Source organism: Vombatus ursinus, unplaced genomic scaffold (genome assembly GCF_900497805.2).
Source record: "Vombatus ursinus unplaced genomic scaffold, bare-nosed wombat genome assembly UNPS02014973.1, whole genome shotgun sequence".
NCBI classification, from domain to species: Eukaryota; Metazoa; Chordata; class Mammalia; order Diprotodontia; family Vombatidae; genus Vombatus; species Vombatus ursinus.
Genome location: NW_020954751.1, coordinates 7,651,659 through 7,677,900, shown reverse-complemented (window position 1 = coordinate 7,677,900; position 26,242 = coordinate 7,651,659). Strand labels below are relative to the sequence as shown.

Here is a 26,242-nt window from a genome sequence, read left to right as displayed (position 1 = left end):
ATAATCATTCAAAAATAGTTGGTTCTAAGTCAGGTACTATCAGTAAAAGGTTTTCCTGATTTTCCTTTTATGCCCTTAGGCACTTAGTACAGTTAAGTTGCAGATAATTGTATATCTAGGTCACCTCCTCCATGTTTTATAGAGTTAGCCACTTTCCTGATCTTGCTTCAATTTTTTCCCCTTCAGAGATGTACTTGATTCAGAGTTAAGTCTTTTTTCCTTTTTCTTTGTTCCCTAAAACTACTTATTCCTTGATTCAAAGAATGTTCAAGTTTTTTTTTTTTGCTTGTTTTTTGTTTTGTTTTTTCCCCAGAGAACATTTCTTTTCCCCTCAAGTAAGTGGCACCCAAAGGACTACTCGCCATCATTTACAAGTGTCAGAGCTGCTGTTGAGGATTTCGTTTGGTTTGGTTTTGGTTTTGATTTTTGGCCCATTCCTTCTAGAGTCTGAAAAAGGAATATATGTATTTAACAGCATTTCCCATGCTGTCCTCTTCATTTTTAAGGTCCAAAAAATTTCAGAAAATAATGTAGTTGGCTGAATCTTATTTAGTTCATCATTGAGAAGATATGTTTTAGCTCAGGTTGCTCCTGTACTCAGATTTCTCTGAGAGGAAACACTTTCATATATTTTTATTTGGGAATGTTTGTTGACAAAAGATTGTGTCTTTTAACGGTATTAGAAAACAGATAAGAAGATGCATTATTGTAGCTAGTTGGCATTTATATAGTGCTTTAGGATTTGACAAGATTAGGTGATTTGGCCGATGGAGTGCTGGGCCTGAAGTCAGGAAGACTCCTCTTTCTGTGTTCAAATCTGGCCTCAGATACTTATTAGCTATGTGACCCTGTTACTTAAGTTATTTAGCCCTGTTTTCCTCAGTTTCCTCATCGGTAAAATGAGCTGGAGAAGGAAATGGCAAACCAGTCCAGTATCTTGGCCAAGAAAATCCCAAATGGGGTCGTGAAGAGTTGGGCGCAACTGAAACGACTGAACAACAACTTCAATATATTGGCTTATTTGATCCTCACAACATAATTATTATCCCTGTTTTACAGATGAGGAAAATTAGGCTGAGAGAGGTTAAGTGAAAGCTAGTAATTGCCTGAGCAAGATTTGAACTCAGGTCTTCAAGTCCAGCAATACTATGCCACCTAGGTGCCTCAGTGTTGCAAGCTCCCTAGGCTGGGATAGGGATAAGCATTCTCACGAATAATTTATTGACCTGCAGGACTTCAGAGTGAAGTAGAGAATCAGAATCTGACAGGTGTTCCATTTTCTTTCTTTCCACACTGAGCACAAGAGTTTTTTGTGCTCCTTTTGTAGACTTTCAGGATAATTCCAGAAACTATAGTGACTGATCACTCAGCCTTTAATGGACTACAAGCTTTTAGTATGTATTAGCAAGAGACAAGGAGACCAGAAAAATCTATTATGATCTTAGGCTGCTTTAAGAAGGGTAGAATGTCTGCAATGAGCAATGTGACAGTCTCTCTGTCATTTTTCCTAGCCTACCACATCTGGAAGGAATGTTGTGTCTAGTCCTAAAAACTGCATTTAAGGAAGGGATGTTGACACACTGCATCTGGGAAGGGTGATTATGATGATGACCATGCATATCAATATCCATTGAAAAAAAAAACTGAGGATGTCCAGGAAAGGAAAGACTTAGGGGAACATGACAGCTCTTCCATCATTTGAGGAACCTTCATATGAAAAATGGAGTAGGCTTTGTTCTACTTTAATTCAATTAAACAGACATTTACTACGTGCTTATTATGTGCTTTCCCTTCCTCCTCTCCCAACCCCCCTTCCCAGTACACACACATACACACCCTTCTTTTCTCCCATTCCCCCCCCAGCCCTGGCAGAAGTAGGAACAATGAGTGGCAGTTACAGAGACAGATTTTTGGCTACCTTGACATTGACTCTTGGTCATAATTTGTGGATGTCTACCTAAGAGAGTCCAGACTTAGGGACTAAAGCAAGGTTGGCCTCCAGCTAAGGTGAAATACTCAGGGGGTACCATGAGGGACCTTTGACCATTACTTTGATGCTGGGTTGGTTAGAAGGACCTGTGGTATTGTGTGGCTAGCAATCCCTCCTTGTCTTCTCATTCTACAGAATTTTCTTTTGTGTATTTCCCTAAATTCTCCAGAGCACATCCTCCCAACATGTTAGGGACTTTCAATTCAATTAAAGAAATGGGAATTAAATGCCTTCTCTGGGCAAGGCACTGTGATTGTTGAAGGAAATAGAATGGAGACCCTGTTCTCAAGAAGCTTACACACTAATGGTAGAAAACACAGGTGTACATATAATATAAGGGACAGATAAGGTAAGTGAGAAGGAGAAGTCTAGAAAAATGCATTAAGAAATTTGAAGGAGAGCAGTTGGCCTCTTTGGGGTCATCCTCGACTCCTCACTCTCTCTCACTCCATATATCCAGTTACTTGCCAAGTCCTCTCATTTCTTTCTCCATACCTCTCATATATACCCATTTCTCTCTGCTGACATAACTACCACCCTAGTCTAGTCTATCATCACCTTTAAACTGGACTATTACAATCACCTCCAATGGTCTCCCTTCCTCTGTTCTCTCCTCACTCTAATCAATTGTCTACACAGCCACCAAAGTGAGTTTCCCAAGTCATCATGGGCACACACCAGGATCAAATATAAACTCATCTGTTTGCTGTTTAAAGTTCTTCATAACCTCACCCCTACCTATCTTTCTAGTTTCCCCCTGTTTTTCTCCTTACCTCATGCTACAGTCCAGCCACATAGACTGTCCCCATTGGGATTTTTTACTTCCTCATTTCAACCTATTAGAATGCCTTCTTCCTTTAAGACTCAACCAAAGTGCCCCTTCTGCATCAGGTCCTTCCCGGGACCACTTAAACCCTCCCCCCAGTTACTAGTGCCATCATTTGTAAGGTTATTTTATGGCTACTCTGTAGGTATCTTGTATAAACCCATTTATATACAGGATGTCTCCCCCATTAGTCTTTAAGTCCTTGAGGACAAAGACTGTTTCCACTTTTTGTATAGGTTTTTCACACTGCTTTGTATAAATGTACGTGCTTTTAATGCCAGAAAATCCTGTCCTCTGTGGCACATAGATGTTTATTTCAGGATAAGTCAAGACCAGTGTATTATAGTAAAGCCTTCGATGGGCTTTACTGTACACACCAGGAATAAAATTTTCAAACCTTGCCTGGAAGGTACAAATGTCTTATCCCGGCTATAACACTCAGATGTCATTTAACAAAAAAAAAAAAGAAAGAAAGAAGTAAGTAGACTTACCCAGATTTTTAAAAAATGGCGTGCATATAGGATGAAGGAGACATAGAAAGAGAAGAGGTCATGGTGGGAAGGGGCAGGGAACATAGAGGGTTAAGAAAAGGCAAATTCAGTATGACTCAGCAGAGCAGTGTAATATGGTAGCCAGAAAAGCTAGTGCTACATTAGGCTACATTAATGGAAGTTTGATGTAATGACAGAAGGAATCCCCACATATTTTGCCTCCAAGACCACATCTGAAATATTTCTGGAGGACAGCATAGCTGTCTTCAAGTACCTGAGAGGTCATCATGTGTAAAAGAGATTTGACTTGTTCTGTTTGCATCTAAAAGCAGATTAAGACTAATGGGTAGAAGTTGGAAAGATACAAATTTAGGCTTACTCTAAGAGGGAAAACCAAGTAACAGTTGTTCAGTCGTTTCTGACTCTTCATGAGCCCATTTGGGGTTTTCGTGGCAAAGATGCTGGAGTGATTTGCCATTTCCTTCTGTAGCTCATTTTACATAGGAGAAGACTGAGGAAAACAGGGTTAAGTGACTTGCCCAGGGTCACACAGCTAGTAAGTATCTGAGGCCAGATTGAATTCAGGAAGATGAGTCTTCCAGACTCCATTCTATCCACTGAGCCACCTAGCTGCCAAAAGTGGACTGGGCTGCTCTGGGAAGCAGTAGGATTCCCCTCATTGAAGCTCTTCAACAAAGACTGGATTTTTTCTGTCCGAAAAAACAGAGAGCAACTAGGATAGTGAGAGGACTGGAGAAAGTCTCCGAAAGATATCATTGGTTTTTAGAGTGGTTCAAGAGCCTAGGGGAATTTAATATAATGAAAAATAGCCTTAGAGGGAATATGGTAGCTGTCATCCTATTTTGGAAAATTGTAATGTTGAGAGGAGGATGTGTTCTGCTTGGCCCTAGAGTGTAGCACTTGGATCAATGGGTAGAAGTTATAAGGGGAGAAAAATTTCAACTCAGTGTAAATAAAAGCTTCCTAACATTTAAAGCTGAAGCAAAATGGAATGAGCTGCCCATCACTGAAAGTGTGCCAAAGCAGCTAGATGGTCTTTTTTCTTTTTTTTAAAGAATGTTGCAGAGAGCATTCATGTGTCAGACAATTGGACTGGGGGACTTCTAAGGACCCATCCAAGTCTAAGATCTACCATTTTTTTTAAAGATAAATGATACTTGGCCTTTCCTCACTGAATCAGGTCCTAATTTTAATTAGGACATTATTTTATCTCAAAGCCAGAATAACATCCAGAAGTAATTATTATAGATTTTTGTTGTTGTTGGGGTGGGGGGTTTTTTGAGGGGGGAGGGGAGGACAACCATTTATTAAGTGCCTACTATATGCCAGGCACTGTGCTAAGTGCTTTTATTATCCCCATTTTCAGATGAGAAAACTGAGGCAGACAGGTTAAGTAGACTTACCCAGGGTAACACAGCAAGTGTCTGAAGCTGGATTTGAACTCAGGTCTTCCTGACTTGGCCCAGTGCTTTCTTTCTGTGCCATCTGATTGCCTCTAGGGTAGGACTTGTGATTTCATCAAGGTAGGGAAGTCCCAGTATAGAAACTCTCATAACCAATACAGATTGGCAACTCTTGTGACTTACCATAACTGTTAGAACTACCTGGGACATTGAGGGGTTAAGTGAGATGCCCATAGTTTCCTAACTGGTATACATCAGGAGGAGGATTTTCCAATCCATATCTCCCTTTCACCAAACCTCTATATTCTATGTCACAGTGCTTATTAATGAATAATCATTAGTAGGTAACATTAAAAATTATCTTGACCTTGAAAAGAAACCTTCAGTAATTAAGCCTTTTCTTTTAATGTACAGAATATAGAAAGCTCTTTTGGAGCCTATCTGGATCATCAGGTATACACTGTGATGTGTTAAATCTGTGGTGATGTGGTGATGGTCTCTTTTTTTTTTTCTTTTTCCTTTTTCTTTTTTTGGTGATGCTTGTCATGTTAGTATCAGGAATGAGTGTCCAAAAGCATAGTTAGACAGGCACGCCTCATAATGTTTCCAGCAAGGACAGACCATTCTTTGGCAATACTTATCAACTATGAGAGGCCATTGAAAAAGCAAAGTAAGTCATGATTTGGCCTGGAAAAGACCAGGCTCAAATCAATGCCGTAAGGAGTTCTACATCATTATTTCATGTCATTTCTGGTACTACATCTTGTCCTTCAGAGAAAGATGACTTTTTTTTTTTAAAGCAATAGGACTCAGTGTCTCATTTACTGTATATACTATGTCCCAGCTTCTAGTACAATAGAAAGTCTGTGATTTCTAGAACAATCCAGTATATAAGTCTTTGAAGGAGGAAAAATGGTATACTCTCTTCCATTGCAGAAATCATATTTGGTGGGGAGGGATCACATAGCTTTTAAGATCACTTTTAGATAATTAACTTCATTATTTAGAAAGGTCATTTTTTAAGAATTCAGGAGAGATTTGCTAACACCTATACATGCACACAGAAAAAAATTTAATGGAAAGAAAAATTCTGGGTCTGAGAAATACTTTGGAGCTTATTGGTTGTGGTCTTTATGGAAGGTTTATCCCACCTTCAGCTATTTCTTTGTATTGACGTTTGCCAGCAGTACTGTGTACCCTTCATTCCTCAAGTGTGTAGAGCTCATGATGCTTCCAGGGAATCACTGATTTGAAATGTGTTTTTCTGTTGCAACCAAATGATGAATTTAAACCCATTAATATCCTTTGTTGATTATTTGGTGTTTTGTTTCTTTTTTAAAAATTGCTTTGTAAATTACTTTTTGCCAGTATTTATTTTTAAAAAGGCAGCAACAAGAAGTCCATAACCTGTTTTTTGTTGGACTGATAGAAATTCTCATAGACCTTGTGCTGGTTAGATCTTTTGCTTTCTGTCCTTTACTGTTTTGTTTAAAGTTCTGACTTATGAGTCCTTAGTTTATTTTCAAGCATTTGGTTGTGTGTCAGGGAGATCTGGACTGAGTTATTTTTCCCCCCTTTTTTTTCCCTTTCCTTTTCTCTTTTTTTCCCAGGTCCAACTGGCCCACCTTCAACACTCCCTCTAGGCACCCAACCCCCCAGTGGCAGCTCTACCCTTTCCAAGAAGAGACCCCCTCCCCCACCACCAGGACACAAAAGAACCCTCTCTGATCCTCCAAGCCCATTACCTCATGGTCCCCAGAATAAAGGTGCAATTCCTTGGGGTAAGTTTTTTGTTTGTTTTTGTTTTTTATTTACTAAAACAGCCTAATGTGGGATTCTAGAGTTCAGTGTACAGTGGTGTAATGTATCAAGGTCAGCTAATATTTTTTAAACAGGTAATAATAGCTCTCATAGTTATAACCAGTACCATGCTGGTAAGTGTTTAACAACCAGGTCTTTGAAAATTCACAACTCATGTTTAAGTTTAATCTGCATTATTGACATTTTCTCCATCACTTTCTTATGTCTAGACAAGAAACAAAATAATAAATCAAGCCCTGATTTTGTAGCCTTTGCTGATTTCAAAGGTATAAATACACTGAAAATTTAATAATCAGCCCTTGAAAACTGGTATGAGCAGCCTCTAGTACTCCCCTGGACATAATACTTCTTGATTTACAAAGTGCTTTCTTCACCATTGCCCCATGAGACAAGTAATTCAAGCCCTATTAATAAGTCCAAATTACAAATCAGAAAATTGAGGCACAGAAAGGCCTGTTCTGAGGAATACCACCCTGAGTTTGTGTATTTGCTTTTATTTTCACTTCCAAATTCTCTCCCTCACCCTACCTCCTCCCCTACCCATTGAGAAGGCAAGAAATACAATACCCATTATAATTATGAAGTCATGCAAAACATTTCCACATTAGTCATGAACAGCACCCTCTGTTACAGAGCTAGGACTATATTTCTCTCATGATAAACCTTTTTTCAAAACTCCCTGTAGTTCAAATCAGCAAACATTTATTAATTACTTGAATACTAAGCAGTGTGCTTAGAATTATGAGGGACTGCAAAGATTTAAAATCCAGTGAGGAAACAGGACATATATACAAATGGAATGTAGTATCATAAGCACAAGAGGAGATTAAGACAAACCTCTTTCAAGCAGATATGAATGACTTTGAAGTTTTTCTGAACTTTGACAGGGCTGATATGACCATTCACAAATAGGTATATGTAGCCATAGGCCAGAGGTGGGGAACCTTTGACATTGAGGCCACAGGTAGCCCTCTGGGTCCTCAAGTGCAGCCCTTTGACTATTCTGTTAAGTTTGGATTCTATCAAAGGAGCACACTTGAGGACCTAGAGGGCCACATGTGGCCTCGGGGCCACATGTGGCCTTGAGGCCACAGGTTCCCCACCCCAGGCAGGCAGACAGTAGCAGATATACACGTATGCACCCTCAAACACATACACACCTTCAAAATATGAAAAATTCCTTTTACAAGGTAGAAAGAGAGAGAGAGAGAGAGCTCTGGAAGGGACTGTAAGGAAGAGGTTTTTAATCTTTTTTATCTCTTGGACCTCTTTGTTAGTCGGTGAAGTCTGTGGGCCTCTTTTCAAAATAATGTTTTTGAAAACAAAATAAAACAAAATATAAAAAAAGAAGAAAAGAAGCCAAAGGTTAGTGGGGGGAACTAATTTCCCATCCAAATAAGGACCCCCTGAAATCTATCCATATCACAAATTAAAACATTCTATGAATTTATGGTATTTGATATTTTTATGTTGTTTGTTGAGAAAAGCATTACTATATGAATGAATTGTTGTTATTATTACCTAGCAAGATTGAGTTAAGAATCCCAAACCTTTTTTTTTTCCTACTACAGACATTAGTGCCCGAAAGTAGCACATTCCTAAAAAAGTTTTTTTGGATTCTGTGCTCTGTTTTAGGGGAAATCCAGTTCAAACCTTTTGATAGAGGTACCAAGTATGCCTCTGGGCCTTTATAAAAATATAAATAGCTTAAGTAATACTTTTTGGAACAGTAGTTCATTTTGCTTCCACTTTTGAAATGTAATATATTCGTTGGTATAAGAAAGATTTAGATCTGGCAACAGCATTGTGTGATAGGGAAGAACACTGAGCTACAAAATAAGGAGATATGAATTCTAGTACCTGGTCTGCCAACACTGATTGGGCAGGTCTTGACTACTCTGAACTTCAGTCTCCTTACCTGTGACTCTTTTTAAATTCTTATTTTATTTTGTTGTTAAATCAAATTCAAGGGGAAGCCACAGACCATGTTTAAAAAACAATACAGAGATATGGCTTAATGCTTCATTCCTCGAATAAGTAGTTTATAGGTGAAGACTAGAAGTCTGTGGCAGCCAGATCTGATAAACATGAACTTCAAGCTCAGGGGAGTAAAGTGTCTTGCCCAGAGTCACACAGCTAATAGTATAGTGATAGAGCCAGGATGAAAATGCAGGTGTTTTGACCATCCATTTCCACTCCAAAGAAAGTCTCTCCAGTTCCATTTCATAGGCTTTCCCAGTTTCAACAGAATGCCAGAGCATTAAAAAAGCTGCACATGTCTTCCAAGATCTTCTTCTGAGAGAAATGAAGAAGGTGGGTGTGAAATAAAATTGAATGAAGTCCACTTTCCCCTTTTTAATAGCCAGATTAGGTTTCTTTGGGAATTTGTACATGAACTCTATAGGTAGCTCCAGTAAGTATAAATAGGAGGTCATAGAGATGTCATTGGCAAGTATGAGTAGGGTGGAATCAATTGGATTTTTTTTTTTCTTCTAGCCTCCTACAAAACCTGTTTAGCAATCACTGGTTGATGAAAATCTTCCCCTTGGGAAGGGAATTTCCATGTTCGTTAACTTTATTCCACCAGCACAGTGTTTCTTCAAGAATTTGATTGTCAAAGATTGCTTGATTAAGTATACAGAAATAAGATTTGGCAATTCTCTGGTGTAATGCTTTAGTTTCTTAAAGGATAGCCATTTGGTCATTTCTTTTAGAAATAAATGAAGTCTAGGAGGATAAGTTAATACGAATTGTGCTAGAAGCAACTGCAATTTTTGTTATGAAATCAAAGGGGTAGATGTGCTAGAATTCTAGAATTCAGTCATCTCACACAAGTCCTACAAAGTTTGCTTGTGACCTATCCAGAGATCTTATATTCATATTTGAAGATTATTAGGAACATCCTAAATCTTCACAGCTAGATTAAGGAACAAAATCTACTCTTGGTTTTGATATAGTCACTATAATAACAATAGTTATTATTGCAACAATAGCAGCAGCCGCAATAATAGATTTATACAGTACTTTAAGGTTTCCAAAGCGCTTTACAAATATTGCCCTATTTGAATCTCACAACAGTCCTGGGAGATAGATACCATTGTTATGCATTTTATAGATGAGGAAAATGAGGCAGACAGCAGTTGAGTCTTGCTGGTAAGTGTCTGAGACCAGATTAGAATTAAGGTCTTCCTAATGCCAAACAAGCCCAGTGCTCTGTCCACTATACTACCTAAGTACCTAGTTCCTAGCCCTCTGGTGACTCAGCTCTAAGCCTCCTCACCTCACCCCAGCCCCACCAAGATGCTAAGTGGTGCTGAAGGAAGCTGGGTGTCCGTGTTGGACAGCTGGCCATGGGGGTAAAAAGACATTCAAATGAGGACAGTAGAACTGGATTGTAAACAACCTGGGGCAAGGACCATGACTGACTTTCATCAAGTCCCAGTTCAAGTCCTACTACATAGTGGAAGTCTTTCCCAGACCTCCTTAATCATAGTGCCTTCCCTCAGAGATTAACTCCAATTGATCTTATGTGTATATTTTGTTTATATAAGATGGCTTGCATGTCGTTTTCTTTGTGAGCTCCTTGAGAGTAGAGGCTGTTTTTGCCTTTGTATTCCCAGGGCTTTAAACCATGTATGGTATTTAGTGGCCACTTAATGAATGCTTATTGACTTGCCTTGATTTAGACACTGGATTTGGAATCAAGGAAAATGGACTCAAATTTTGGCTCTGCTACTTGCTAGCTGTATTATGTATCACCTTCCCCAAGTCATTTAATTTCATGAAGCCTTAGTTTTCTCATCTATAAAAAGAAGAGAGCAGTCCTTGCACTATGTGCAAGGTTGTCATGAAGAAGTACTTGAAGTCAATATAGAAATATGAGTGTTTTTTCCCTGTTTGTCTATAATTGACAGTCTGTGAGTCAGCCACCAACTTTAGTGGAAAGACACTTACTCTGTACCCAAAAAATAGCACATTGTTTATTTTTAATAGAATTTATTATTTCATATCACATTATTTAAGTAGATGTGAAAATGTTTTCCTACGTCCCCAAATACTTGCAATAACACATAAAACAATGTCATAATCTTATCCCAACAAAATACTTAATATTTTCCTCCTTGGAGCTAGAAAACAGACTGTTGTTGGACTGTAATATTTAAATATAGATGAAGAACACTGAGGAAGTTACCTGTTGCATTTGCCAAATCCCCTATCCTTGTGTTTTCATTTTCTGCTTGAAGATGAAATTTCTTACATCAGTGGTTTAGTACAGTTCTAGATCTCAAGGCAAAGAAATACAGCCCCACACTCTCTTAACTACAGAGTCCCCTAAGGGTATATACACATCAATCAATCAATCAACAAGTATTTATTAAGCACCTGCTACCTGCCAGGTACTGGGGATACAAGTAAAAAGAAAGAAATAGTCCCTATTCCCAAAGAGCTTTCATGCTAGCGGGGGTGAGAGGGGTGGTGGGTGGGGAACGGAACGGGATGGGACATGTAGATATAAAAATCATAAATGTATAGAGACATAGGTAGATATACATATTCATAAATGCATAAACACACAGGTTAATATTGTACATGAAACTGCAAATATTTATGAACCTCTGTGTTTATGCATTTATGAACTTATATTTATGCTGTATGATTTAATATCACACATATTATATGAGATGGCACTGTGGATAGAATACTGGGCCTGACATCAAGAAAATCTGAGTTCAGATATAGTCTCAAATATTCATTAGCTGTGTGACCCTGGACAAATCGCTTAACCTCCCTCAGCCTCAGTTTCCTAATCTGTAAAACAAGGATGATAATAGTATATACCTTCCAGGGTTTTTATGACGATCAAATGAGATAATATTTATAAAGTACCTAGCATAGTGCCTGGTACATAGTGGGTGCTTATTAAATGCTTATTTCTTTCCTTCATACATATATATGTATATATATGTATGTATGTATGTATATGTATATGTATATACACCTGTACACACACACATATCCCTATGAATGTCCCGTGTGTTTTAGTGTGATTTTAAGCTTTAGTTATACACATATGTAGGTAGCAAGGTAGCAAACTTGGTAAGAGCTGTACTTGGAGTCAGGAATATCTGAGTTCAAATCCCTCATCAGATTCTTTCTAGCTGTGTGACCCTGGACACATCATTTAACATGTTTGCCTCAGTTTCCTTATCTATAAAATGGGGATAATAATAGTACTATTATTACTACCTCCCAGGATTGTTGTGAGGATCAAATGAGATGATATATGTACAGCACTTCGCAAACTTTAAATGTTATAGAAATGCTAGCTATCATTGGTATTTATATATATATACACATATGTGTGTACATATATGTACATATATAAATACCAATGAAAGCTAGCATTTAACACACACACACACAAAGTGGCTAGATACAAAGTAGTTTAGAAGGGAGGTAGCTAGGTGGGTCAGTGGTTAGAGTGCTGGGCCTGGAGTCAGGAAGACCTGAATTCAAATGTGGCCTGTGTGACCCTGGGAAAGTTACTTAACCTCTGTTTGCCTTAATCCACTAGAGAAGGAAATGGCAAACCACTTTAGTATCTTTGCCATAGTTGTATCTGACGGTAGCCATCCCTAGGGTAGGGGGGAAAGGAGGGAAGGGGAAAAAAACAAGAAATTTACATGATAACTTTATTATATATTTAAAAGGAATAACAAGTTGTATATAATTTGCACTTTCATGTACAGTCATCCTTTTTTGTTATACTATGTTATGGAAATGCTTGTTTTATTCCATAAATTAAAAATAAAATAAATGGGAAAATATTTTAATTAAAAATTAAACACTTGATGGACAATATGGTCCACAAGGTCAAAAAGAGTCAGACACAACTGAACAACAACAGCATCAATAAATTTAGAAGGGAAGACAGTGGCAGCTGTGAGGATCAGGAGAGATTTCTTGCAGAAGGTGGTACTTGAGCTGAGTCTTGAATGGGCCTCTGTGAAGTGGAGTTAAGGAGAAAGTACGTTGTAGGCATGGTAGCCCAGCCAGGCCAAAGGCCCAGAAGACAGAGATGGCTTATCACGAGTGAGTGATGGGGAAAAGACCAGTGTGGCCCAATCAAGGCGTACAGGACAAGGAGGCCAGAATGATGAGTGTGGTCTGGGTGGTGGCAGTGGTTGGGCTTGGCTCTCTTTTATATTCAGGAGCACAAAAAGAAGCTGGAAATGTTTTCACATGCATCAATCTAGGGAAAGCAGACCCTAGGCACTTTGTGAATATGGGGTTGGCTGAAGTACTTTGGTTTAAGGGCTGAACGCAGGCATTGTGTCTGTGGCTGCCCAGTTGATGATGCTTCTCTCTCTGGAAGAAGGAGTCCAGTCTAGTTAGCCATAGTCCGACAACTGTTTTTCTTCTCCTTAGGTAATGACATGGGTCCATCATCTTCTAGTAAAACCACAAACAAGTTTGAAGGAATGTCCCAGCAATCAAGGTAAGTTGATGTTTGATACTCAGTATTCTACTGTTTTCATACAGTTGTGTTTAATGGAATTGATAGCATGCCAGAGCCAATACCATTTGACAAATAAAGGAATTGAGGCCAAGAGATTTCATGAAATATCCAGTAGATATAAAAAAATTGTTACCACCATTTTCAGACTTTCAAATTAGATTAAGATATTGCAATCACTCTCTATTCACTCCATTGTTCAGGAAGGAGTTTAGGGAAGGAACAGAACTCAGGAGCAGAACACGTCCAGGGAGGTTTCCAAAGCATTTGAAACTCCTAATTCAAAAGTTTTTCTTTTGAAAGTCTAGACTGTTCAGGAGTGGGGAACCTGTGGTCTTGAGGCCACATGTGGCCCTATGACTGAATCCAGACTGGCCTCACTTAAGGACTTAGAGGGCCACTTGAGGCCACAGGTTCCCCACCCCTGTGAGTTACATAGCACCGTAAAAGTGGTGTTTGTTAGAACCATACAATATTAGAGGTGGATATACTCTAGAGAGCATCTGGTTCAGTGCCTTGAGGCCCAGAAAGGGGAATTAGTTCAAAAGCTAGCTGCCAAAAATGTATATTTTGAGACAGGAACCTTTGAGACAGGGAAGCAGGGACATGGGTTTTCATTTGGATTACTCACCATTGTTTAATGGAGAGTAGATAGTAGAATTACCATTTCCTATTCTCCCACCTTATTCCAATATAGGTTCTTTCAAATAGAGCCTGTGTAGGATCCCTTTTAATGAGCCAGACGTTCCTACTGCCCAGAGTGGAGTTTGGCCTCCCTGGAGCTGTGGAGGTCTGTAAACCAGAGCCTGGTGGTGATTCATGAGCTTCTAGGATCTTTGCCTCCTGCTCACCCCCTAAGAACTGACCTCTCACTCCCTTTGCACAGGGGGTGACCCAGACCCCTGTGAGTGCATGACCTTCTGGGGAATTGTTCATGAGGGTTTTCAGAAGCCAAAGAGATCTATTTTTAGAGCTTTGTCAATGGGCAGATGTTGCACATATAAAACATATCAATCAATATTGCACGCGCTTTCTTGCCAAGGAATCTAAGCAAGATTTTATGAGTTCAAACTCCATAAATGTTATAAGGAAAATCCTCCTGTCTTCCTGTGTTTATTTACTGCTAATCTTCTTTCATGATTATTGTATCTCAGAGACTTTTTTTCCATGGTTTCTCAGAGTGTGGTATGATTCTCAAGTGAGCTGCTGGGGGAGGGGCGGTGCAGAGAGAGATTAAGACCTGGGGGTGAATGGTAGGGGAAGAGGGAGGAATGGGGTCAGCATGGAACAAGAAGTAAAGACAAGGAAGAGCTGTCTGAAGGAAGATAAGCAACTAGGTTTTCCTGCTTCTTGCTCTTTCTTTCTTTTTTCTTTCTTTCCTGATTTTTTTTTTTTGCATAGAGTTAAGGTGACCAGAAAAGAAATCTCAAGTTTGTACATGAGGGGAGAACTACAAAAATGGCTATTTAAATGGAACATTCTTAAGGGGTCTTTGGCCCAAAAAACTTCAGTGCTGATCCTCTTTGCTTTTGTTAAAACTTTTGCCGAGCTCCTAGGAGGTCTGTCGAACATGGTTATTCCGTTTTTATTAAAGAAAAATAAGAGTTTTATGGTGTTTTTAAAAATTAAGGTCTGTAGTGTTCCAGGGTACCAGGGGAAAATGTCTTTTCATTGCTGCCTTACTATACAGCATTGGGTGAGCCACCCTATCACTGCCTGCGCATAGGGTTTCCCCATCCTGTAAAATGGAGGTCACTAAACCATTGGCTCCTGATCCTTTAGATGCTAATTATTGAGTTTGTGGGTAGTATCTCCTACTTTAGTCTTTGGGGGATTCCCTGGTGATTTCAACTTTAGCCAAGAGACAGGGAAGGAGGGAGCAAGGGAAGGAAAGGAAAATTAAACTCCTTTGACCAACTCTGGAAAATGGTCCCGGATGTGATGCTTTATTTTTTGTTTGCAATCCTACCTGTTATTCTCCATCCACATAAAATAGGGATTTATGCTTGTCTTCTATTATAGGAACATTGGTATAATTGGTTAGTCTGTAAAGTGCTATGAGATCCTTGAATAATAACTTCGCTATTAATATTGTAACTGGTTGAGGTCATAATGATTCTTATTTATTTATCAGTACTGGCTCTGCAAAGACTGCCCTTGGTCCAAGAGTTCTTCCGAAACTACCTCAAAAAGGTAAGGCTTGCCTTTTTCAAGTCTGTATGATCATCCTTCTCTCCTGACATTGCTACCATCGTGATACACGTCCTTATCACCTCACACCTAGATTATTGTAGCCTGCTGGTGGGTCTGCCTGCCAGTGGATCTGCTTGTCTTCAGTCTCCTCACTCCAATCCATCCTCCATTCAATCACTAAAGTAATTTTCCTAAAGCACAGGTCCAATCATGTCAATCCCCCCTCCCACCACCCGCTCTTTACAAACTCCAGTGGCTCCCTGTTGTCTTCAGGAACAAATATAAAATGCTCTGTTTGGCATTCAAAACCCTTCATAACCTATCGTCACACTACCTTCCCATTGTTCTTACACATTACTCCCTACCACATATTCTTCAAATAGACACTTCATCTCACAGTTCTGGGCATTTTCTCAAACTGTCCACCATGTCTGCAGCACTATTCCTCCTCTACATTGACTACTGACCTCCCTGACTTCTCTTAAGTCCCAACTAAAATCCCACCTTCTGTGGGAAGCCTTTCCCAGTCCCGCTTAATTCTAGTGCCTTCTCTCTTTTAATTATTTCCTGTTTATCTTTTACGTAGCTTATTTGTATATACTTGTTTGTTTGTTTTCTCCCTCATTTGGTTGTGAGCTCCTTGAGAGTAAGGAATTGTCTTTTGCCTATTTATATCCCCAATGTTTAGCACAGTGCCTGATGCATAGTAGGTGCTTAATAAATGTTTATTGTCTGACTTGCCATCCCAGCACAATTACTAAAAGGTAATTGTTTGGGGAAGGATGCACAAATATTGCCATCCATGGTTCTGTTTACCTCTTTTTTCCAAACTGTAAGGTAAAATTCATCATGCTGAGAACAGAACGTAGGTTATTTTTTCTTAAAATCAACTCTTCTTTTTTACTTCTTTTTTTTTTTAAGTAGCACTAGCATTCACCCAGCTTGCCAGGCTAGAAACTTTAGAATTTTACTCTTCTTAGTATCTCTTCACCTGCATTGAGTCAGGTACTAAATTCTTAGCAATATCTCTAATCCAACAATATCTCTCAACTGCCTGCTTTTTTTTTTCTTCTCACTCCAACATGAGCATTCATCAAAAGCTCCATGAGGATATCACTTCAGTTCCACTTAGTATTATATTTTATACACAGGCTCTGAATAAATGTCTGTTGGATGAATGAGGACATGAAACCAGACATATTAAGAAGAGGTTAAAAAAAACCAAGACTTACATTTATATGGCCCTTTAAGTTTGCAAAGCACTTTACATGCATTTTCTTATTTGAGTAACACAATAGCTCTACAGGGTAGGCACTATAGGGATTATCTCCTTTTTTTTAAATAGGAAAACTAAGGCTCATGGTGTTAAATGAGTTGCCTATGGTTGCACAGGCAGTGAGTTTCAGAGGGAGTATCTGAATTCTAGTCTTCCTGACTCAAGGTCCAGCATTCTCAAAAGGCTTCTCAGAGGAGGTAGCTTTTGGCCTTGATGAATGAGTAGGAAATCAGCAGACAGAAAGATAGGGCAGTTAGAAGGAAGAGTATAATGGTTTGTTGTTTTTTTTATTATTATTAAGTTTTAGAACCACACACAAATCATCCCTCACAGTTGAATTTTGGTCCCTTTCTCAAGTGTTAGGATTTCCTGTTAAGATGTAAAGGCTTTTGGGGCAGCTAGGTGGCACAATGGATAGAGCTCCCACCTTGGAGTCAGGAGGACCTGAGTTCAAATCCAGCTTCAGACACTTGACACTCACTAGCTGTGTGACACTGAGCATGTGACTTAACCCAATTGTCTCACTAAAAAAAAGATATAAAGGCTTTTGTTTTGGTAGCCATATTTACATTTCTTACAAGGCAATGTTACCCATGTATAATAAGTATACATGTTGTCCCAAAAAAAGAAGGTGCTACGTAAAATGCTACCTCTATCTTGAACTGAGTGAGGGTTGTCAAATCCTCTGCCAAACTGTCTTCCCCTTATAGAGCAAATTTTCCATTTGAAAGAGTAACATTCCAGTCTCATTTTTGAAAGTGGTGCTGTGGGAGTGCTGGTCTTAGAACATTCTAACAATTTGTAGTGATTTGAGAAGCCAGGTAGGCCCCAACTTCAGCAGTGTGGGAAGGAAGGAACTACAAAAGAAAACCACATACAAGGTGCCAATGCTATTGACTCTGTCTCAGTGGAAATAAAAGGAGCTGTTTGCCCCATGATAATAATGAATGGTAAAAGCAATAGCTCACATTTATATAATGCTTTTAAGTCATGCAAAATGCTTTCCTTATACCTAACATGTGAGATATGTAGGTAGGTAGTATAGGCATTAAAGTGTCCATTTTACAGATGAGTAAACAAGCTCAAAGAGATTTAAATACCTTCCCTAGACAGATTAAGTAACTTGCTCAGAGTCATACAGGTGTTAGAGCCAAACCAAATATCTGGACTCCAAGTACGGTGTTCTTCCTAGCCTTCCAGTGTTTATCTAGATGTTTACCTATATCCAAAAAGTTGCCCTTACAAAGAAGCTGGAAAGCTTTCACTCATGAACATCTTGCTTGTGGTTTCTCTTTTGTGTCTGTTCCATCAATCTCGAAGTTAATTTGCTTTTTTTTTTTTTTTTTTTTTTTTGGTGAGGCAATTGGGGTTAAGTGACTTGCCCAGGGTCACACAGTTAGTAAGTGTCATGTGTCTGAGGCCGAATTTGAACTCAGGTCCTCCTGACTCCAAGGCTGGAGCTCTATCCACTGCACCACCTAGCTGCCCCAATTTGCATTTCTTTAATTATTAGTTCTGTCACTTTCTTATGGAAAGTGGAATAGGGACCAAGACACTTAACCTCGTCGGGCCCCAGTTTCCATGTGTATAGAATAAGAGGATTGAACAAAGTGATCTCAAAGGACCCTTCCCTATGATCTATAGTCAGGGCATGAAGGCTTCTACCAGAACACAGTGCCAGGTCCAACTCAGCTGAAGTATCTTCAGATCAAGCTTATCAGCAGAAGGTGATCCAAGTGATGAATTTTTCAGCCACAGTAATTCATGAAGGGTCATAGTGTGCATTGTCAAAGGATCCACCCATACAGATAAAATCAAAGATCATTAAGTGATGAAGAGATAATAGATTTCAAGCTTCTAGACTGTATTGTGGGCAATAGAAATCTATGAGCCACTGAGGCAGAGTATAAAAGGAGAAAGAGCTTAAGAACATACAGTACCAGGGCAGCTAAGTAGTGCAGTAGATAGAGCTCCGGCCTTGGAGTCAGAAGGACCTGAGTTCAAATCTAGGTTCAGACACTTAACACTTACTAGATGTGTGACCCTGGACAAGTCACTTAACCCCAATTGCCTCACCAAAAAGCAAAAAAAAAAAAAAAAAAAGAAGTCACAGTCCCTATAACCTAGCACTACGACTACAGATTCAATTCTAAGTACAGATACATCTGAAGCTATTATGTGCTCTGACTGCTTGTCCAATTTTCCACCCTCTTCCACCCCACACATCATCACTGTGATTTTAATATCCTTTTGGTTCATTTTTAACATCCTTTTGATTCATTTTTAGAGAGAAAATTAAATCCTTGCTTCAAATGAGCTATTTAAAGTTATTAATGTTACTTTTCTTTTCTAAAATATGCTTCACAATTGGCAACATGCCATATCAGTAGAATTCTGGGCTTGGAATCAAGAAAAACCCAGGTTCAAATCCAGACTCTGACATTTACTTGCTACGTGATGTTGGACAAACCATTTAAAATCTATTTGCCTCATGCATCTCCCTAACACTTTTCATGATTATCTGTTGCTAGAGCTCTATATTTTGTGAAATAATTTTTATAACTTTGCATTTACATTGCATTTTATGACTTTGCATTATTCCTTTGCTCATTCGTGTCTGACTTTTCATGACCCCATGGACCATAACACACCAGGCCCTTCCGTCCTCCACTATCTCCTGAAGTCTAAGCTCGTGTTCATTGCTTCCATGACACTCTCCATCTCATCTTCTGCCATCCCCTACTTCTTTTGCCTTCAGTTTTTTCCAGCATCAGAGTCTTTTCCAATAAGTGCTGTCTTCTTATTATATGGCCAAATTCAGCTTCAGTATTTGTCCTTCTAATGAATAGTTAATTTCTTTAAGTATTGACTGATTTGATCTCCTTGCTGTCCATGGCACTCTCTGAAGTCTTCTCTAGCACCACAATTGGGAAGAGTCAATTCTGCAGTGCTCAGATTTCCTTATAGTCCAACTCCCACAGCCATATATTACCACTGGAAAAATGATAGCTTTGACTATATGGATCTTTGTCAGCAAGATGACTCCTCTGTGTGTTGTCCAGATTTGCCATAGCTTTCCTTTGAAGGAGCAAGTTATCTCCTAAATGTCGAATATTCCCAGGAGAATGTAAGCTCCTTGAGGACAGGGGATACTATGTTTTTAGTCTTTGTATTTCTAGCACCTAACATAGCTCTCTGCACAGTTGAATTGAGCTATCTTTGAAGACTCTGATCTGCCCGCTGAGAAACTGTCTTATACCAAGAGTCCCCTACAATTAGGAAGTTACAGTTACTTTGTGAAATCGAAAGTATGCTTTTCTGCAGCAGTATTTTGTAACCCCATTCTAATATGTCATCTGCTTTACTTGCCCTGGTTCTTCAAAAAGATAGGCCTCTTGTAATTTCAGAATGATTTTTCAGAACAGACTTTTCACTGGGGCCATCAAGAAGCAAGAATAGTCCTGGAAGTCTAGGTGACAAAAGTTAACCATTCTGCAGACCCAGCTCATTTGAGCAGGGGAGGGGGGAGGTGTCTCTTTTTGTGTGTATCATGACAGAACATTTGGTTCATTCTTTGGCTCTCAGAAGAGATGAATTCCTGATGCTGGTGACCTAGGTGCAGCTGGTGAATGATTCTATGATTCTTACCTTAACAAAGTTTTCCTAAAATGTAAATATATACAGCCAGTACAACATCTGGAACTTTTTAGGCCAGACTGCTGGCTTCAATTTCCCCAAAGCTAACAATATCCTTTAGGTGGACGTGGACAAGAGAGTTCTTCTTCAAACAGATGGTGAAAACTTATAAACATCAGAAAGGTGGAATAAGGCAGGAAGATAATATTAGCATTTTATTAAGTAATGTTTGTTTTAAAAAATTGAAAACTCCTTGATGCCAGAAATTTTAGATAAACAGAGAGGTGATACAGATAGATAAAAAGAGAGAAATAGGTAGATAAGGTAAAGATATCCCTGGACTCTTTAACCCTTTTAGTGTTCCTAAAAATAACATTCTATCATAGAAAGAATACTGAAATTTCTTATTACCTGTGTGACCCTGGGCAGGTTCTAATCTCTTTGAGCCTGTTTCATCATCTGTAAAATGGAGATAAGAATACCCTTAGTACTTACCTCTCAGGGTTGTTGTGAGGTTCAAGTGATGTAATATACATGAGAGCACTTGGTAAACTTTAAAGTGCTATATAAATTTGACGGTTCTTAGTGTCATTATTATTAATATTATTGTTATCTGATGCTGGAGCAACTAACTTCACCATCTGAACCAGAGTTTTCTCATTTGTGAAATGGGAATACTGTCTGATATTACCTGCCTCACAGGATTGCTATGAGAAAATTGCTCTGTAGATCTGAAAACAGTAACAAAAATGTGAGCAGTTACTTTTTATTGTTGTTGTTACTATCATCATCATTAGGCTTCTAAATCCTAGGTGCATTGAATTGAATTAGACTCAGAATTCAGTCCTTAAGAAAAGTGAGGACAGGGGCAGGTAGGTGGTGCAGTGGATAGAGCACCGGCTTTGGAATCAGGAGGACCTGAGTTCAAATCCAACCTCAGACACTTGACACTTACTAGCTTTGTGACCTGGGCAGGTCACTTGACCCCAATTGTTTCACAAAAATAAATAAATAAATATATAAATTTTTGAAAAGTGAGAACACAAAGAAATCTCAGGGGAATGGAAATGTCATTCTTTCATCTTCCATTTTAGGAAAAACTTTATTTTTTCTTCATCTTGCTATTTCTTCTCTCTTTATCTGTTGAATTCCTACCTATGTTTAATTTTTTTAAAATAATCTTTGTTTTTATTTTGAACTTATCAAACACCAAATAGAATTGTCATTTGCATATGCATAACAGAATGAAAAAAGGATTGTACGTAAAACTGCGAGTCTCTATTATACACAACTTGCTTTTCATTGTAAGTGTATCATAAAATCAACCTGTAGCTTTCAAAGCTATCCTGCTTATTTGACTTTTGTGGCCTTTCTTCTCTTCATTTTTTTTATGTTTTCTTTTATTTTACCAATTTTTAAAAGTCTGTTTTTCTCTCTTTCCACCTTCCCTCTACAGATTCCTTGTAACAAATGACTAGAATGATATGCATGTTGTGACTATGCAAGTCAGGAGAATGAAAATAGAACCAGGGATAGGAACCACAGAGAAGTGCCTGAGCCAGGTGCTTGCCTATCCAGAAGCAGCACCTGGTAGTTAAAGATTCCATTCAGTAATCAAGTCATAGATCCAGTTTCCTTTCTCCTGTCTTCCCTGCTTCCCCCAACCAGGACTTCTCAGAGGTTTTTCCATCCAAAGAAAGAAAGGAAGGACCCACATGTACAAAAATTCTTATAGCAGCTCTTTTTGGGTAGCAAAGAACTGGAAACTAAAAGAGTACCCATCTATTAGGGAATGGCTGAAGAAAGTATGGCATGTAAATGTAATGTATGTAGTACTATTGTGCCGTAAGAAATGATGAAAGGGATGGGTTCAGAGCAAAATGTAAAAACTTGTATAAACTAATACAGAATGAAGTGAGCAAAAGTAGAACAATTTGTTGTTCATTCATTCATTTCTCAGTGGTATCCAACTTTTCGTGACCACTTTTGGAGTTTTCTTTAGCAGAGATGCTGGAGTGGTTTGCCATTTCCTTCTCCAGATCATTTTACAGATGAGAAAACTGAGGCAAACAAGGTTAAATGACTTGCCCAGAGTCACGCAGCTAGTAAGTGTCTGAAGCCAAATTTGAACTCAGGAAGTTGAGTCTTCCTGACTCTAGGCTCTGCAGTCTATCCACTGTACCACCTAGCTGCCAGAATAATTTATAGAATAACAACGATACTTAAAAAAAAAAAAAACAACTTTGAATGTCTTAAGAACTCTGATCAATGAATGACCAACCATGATTCCAAAGTATAAAACCCAAATTGGGTAAAATATTAACAAGTTAGATGTTTGAAATAGACAGAATTGTTTTTGTTTTTGTCTTGTCTCTCAACTTACAATATCATCTCCTAATCAGTCAACAAATATACCTTTATACTTGTATGGTCTGATGCTGAGTGAAGTGAGCAGAACCAAGAGAACATTGTACAGAATAACAGCCACATTATGCGATGACTAATATTGATAGACTTAACCCTTCCCAGCAATACTAGGATCCAAGACATCTCCAAAGGCCTTGTGATGGAAAATGCTATCCACATCCAAAGAAAGAACTATGGAGTTTGAATGCAGATCGAAGCATACTATTTGCTATTTTTTTTTTCTTCTGTTGAGTTTTGTTTCCTCTTTCTGGTGGTTCCTCCTATTGGTTGTAATTCTTACTTACTACATGACTAATGTGAAAATATGTTTAATAGGAATGTGTATGTATAGCCTATATCAGATTGTGTGCCATCTTGGGGACGGTGGCGCAGAAGAAAGGGGAGAAAAATTTTAAACTCAAAAGCATATGGAAATGATTGTTGATAAATCAAAATAAATTAATAAAAGAAAAAACAAACAAATAGGGGCAGCTAGGTGGCACACGGATAGAGCACCGGCCCTGAAATCAGGAGGACCTGAGTTCAAGTCTGGCCTCAGACCAAACACTTGATACTTACTAGCTGTGTGACCTTGGGCAAGTTACTTAGCCCCAATTGCCTAAAAAAAAATATAAATATATATATATTTTCAATTTCAGTCAGTAAATCTGTAGATAGTATGGACATCTTGTTGTTACCTATTTATAAAGTCATTTGGATTATCAACTGGATGCCTTCCAAGCTTCGGGGGTTTTACCTTTAAAAAACACACCTCAGTCAGGATTTGTACATTCACTTCCCTTTGGAGATGTCCCAGTACCAATTGCTCAACTTAGAGAAATGCTATTTAGAGTGTGGGTGCCTTTTAAGATAAATGGGATAGGTAGAAATTAGGATTGCCTTGTATGATGTAATATTAAAAGACCAATTCTCTGTTTGTTGTTTACTTTGATCAGTGGCATTAAGGAAAATCGAAACCAGCCATCATCTTTCCATAGATAAATCCACTGTCCCCCCAGAAATCTTTCAGAAATCACCCCAGCCCCTGGAGCTCCCACAGAAGCCACAACCTGGAGATCTGCCTCCCAAACCTCAGCCTGCAGAATTGGGCCCTAAACCTCAGATTGGAGATTTGCCCCCTAAACCAGGAGAACTGCCCCCAAAGCCTCAACTTGGAGATTTGCCACCCAAGCCACAACTCTCAGACTTACCTCCAAAACCACAAATAAAAGACCTGCCCCCAAAGCCACAATTAGGAGACTTGCTGGCTAAATCTCAAGGTGGAGAAAGCTCCCCGAAGACACAGCCCTTGGAGGTAAATCAGAAACTCCACACTACGGATCTCTCTCCAAATGTCCAGTCTCGAGAGACTCTCCAAAAGCAAGCATCAGAAGATTCCAATGACCTAACACCCACGCTGCCAGAGACACCAGTGCCTCTTCCCAGAAAAATTAATACAGTGAGTAAATCACCAAAGCTGGGTATAAAGTTGAGAGGAGGGACAGAAGCACAAAATCATATAGACAAATTATCTGGCCATTCATTGGGGGATGTTGTGAGTTCTTGCATGGTGTAGATGAGGCTAAATGGCTTCTTCCAATCATGTCCTGTGAGGATTGGCTAAAGGATCTGGTGGTGGTGAACTTGAAAAAAGACGTGGTGGGGCAACCTGGTAGCTGTTTTCAAGTATTTGAAGGGAAAAAAGAGATTTGATTTGTCACAAGAGAGGAGAAAGTTTAGACAGGAAAGATTAGACTTATTTTCCTTACCCTTAGAGGGCAAAAGGAGGCGCTGTGGTAGAAGCTGTCAAAGGGTATATTTAGGTTTGATGTTAAGAAAACCTTCCTAACAATTAAAACTATCCAGAAGTGGAATGGGTGGTTTCAGGAGGGAGGAGTGGGCTGTCCTTCACTAGAGCTTTCCAAGCTGTAGCCGGAGGACCACTTGTGAAGTGTAGAAATGGGGGTTTTGTTCAGATATGTATTGAACCAGCTAGATTCTGAGGGCATGGGATAAAGTTTTAGATCTAGAAAGAACGTGAGAGGTCATAGAGTTCAGCTCTTTCATTTTAGATATGAGGAAACCAGGGCCATGAAACCAGAGAGATTAAGTGATTTTTCCCAAGGTCACACAGCTATTAAGTATCTGAATCTGAATTTGAATTCAGGTATTCCTAACTCTAAGATCAGTGCTCCATGTACTATACCACATTGCCTCACAAAAAAGAAGGTCCTTTCCAGCTCTGAAATTCAGTGACTCTGTGGCCTTCAAGGTCTTTCCTGACTCTTAAGAATCTGTGCTTCTAAGTTCAAAGATGAAGAAGTTCTCAGCTGCAGATATAATTGAGAGCTTATGACCACATTTCAATGCTGTAGAAAGTGAGAGTGAAACCCTTCAGTGACCTAAAAGAAAGAAGTGAGCAGGGAAACAAGGCAATATGATCACTGATTTAGAATGCCAGATGTGTTCTCATTGTAATGGGGGATGTAAGATAAGAGTCAGTCAGATGGCATAGTGGGTAGAGCTCTAAACCTGGAGTCAGGAATACCTGAGGTCAAATACAGTCTCAGAGACTTACTAGCTGTGTGACCCTGGGCAAGTCATTCAACTGGTTCTCAGCCTCAGTTTCCTCATCTATAAAATGGCAACGGATATAGCATCTACCACCCAGAGTTGTTGTGGGGACAAAACAAGATACTTGCAAAGCACTTCACAAACCTTAAAACACTATGTTATTTATTATTACTGTATTATGATTATGATCATCATCATCATCATCATTGTTATTTGTTAATTGACCTTCTAGTTATCTCTCACCGCTTTCTGTAGATGCTATGAATTCACACAGAATTCCTTTCTTGGTTTCCTTTCCATAAATTGTGTTGGCCAATGTGCTGGGACCATATTTAGAACACATATTTAGATTTCTCTGTTTCCTTGTTTCTGTATGCATAGGAGGACAGAAAACCTACCCCCAAAAAAAACCCAAGTCAGAATTGATCAAAAATGGAAAACTCTAAAAATGAAGCAGAGCACAGTAAATCCTTCCAAATCTTAGTGAAGGAGTATAGGCAAGCTGCTTCCTTTTCCTTGTTTTAAACTAGCCTGTTTCTTCCTGGTAAAGACAATTTTCTTGACACTTATGAAATCATTAACGCTTGATATTAAATATGCAGAAGTTGCACATTTCTGTCGACATCATCTTTTCCTGAAGCATTTTTAGATGGTTCTATAATTTCAACAAGCTAATGTTACTGGGCATAGTGGTGGGGGTAGGAGGAGAAAGGGACACAGTACAAAAACCAGACTTATCTTGGTTTTTTATATCTTTGGTGAAGCCAGATTCTGCCCCCACAATGTTTACTTTCTCACAAGAATAAAAAAAGGCAATGAGTCAAGTTCACTGATAATGGACCACCACATTCCATTTCTCTCTTTATCTGGTTCTTCCAGCTAAAACTCCATTTTATTTATTTAAGGGGAAGAACAAAGTGAGGAGAGTGAAGACCATTTATGACTGTCAGGCCGATAATGATGATGAACTCACATTCATAGAAGGAGAAGTGATTATTGTCACTGGTGAAGAAGACCAAGAGTGGTGGGTAAGTGTCCCTGTGTCTCCTGGCCCCGTTAAAAGCTTTAGAAATATCAACTGCTCTTGT

At 38.9% G+C, this 26,242-nt stretch overlaps 1 protein-coding gene across 3 annotated transcripts in view; it reads left to right on the top strand.

Annotated features, from left to right (window-relative positions):
- ASAP1 (ArfGAP with SH3 domain, ankyrin repeat and PH domain 1) overlaps nt 1-26,242 on the top strand; it is a 482,413-nt gene that overhangs the window by 448,995 nt on the left and 7,176 nt on the right. For all 3 annotated transcript variants that reach the window (XM_027845500.1, XM_027845502.1, XM_027845501.1), the window contains 5 exons: nt 6,342-6,512; nt 12,982-13,051; nt 15,204-15,262; nt 23,537-24,039; nt 26,060-26,182. In XM_027845500.1, coding sequence (XP_027701301.1) covers nt 6,342-6,512; nt 12,982-13,051; nt 15,204-15,262; nt 23,537-24,039; nt 26,060-26,182 — 926 coding nt within the window. The remainder of the gene's footprint in view (nt 1-6,341; nt 6,513-12,981; nt 13,052-15,203; nt 15,263-23,536; nt 24,040-26,059; nt 26,183-26,242) is intronic.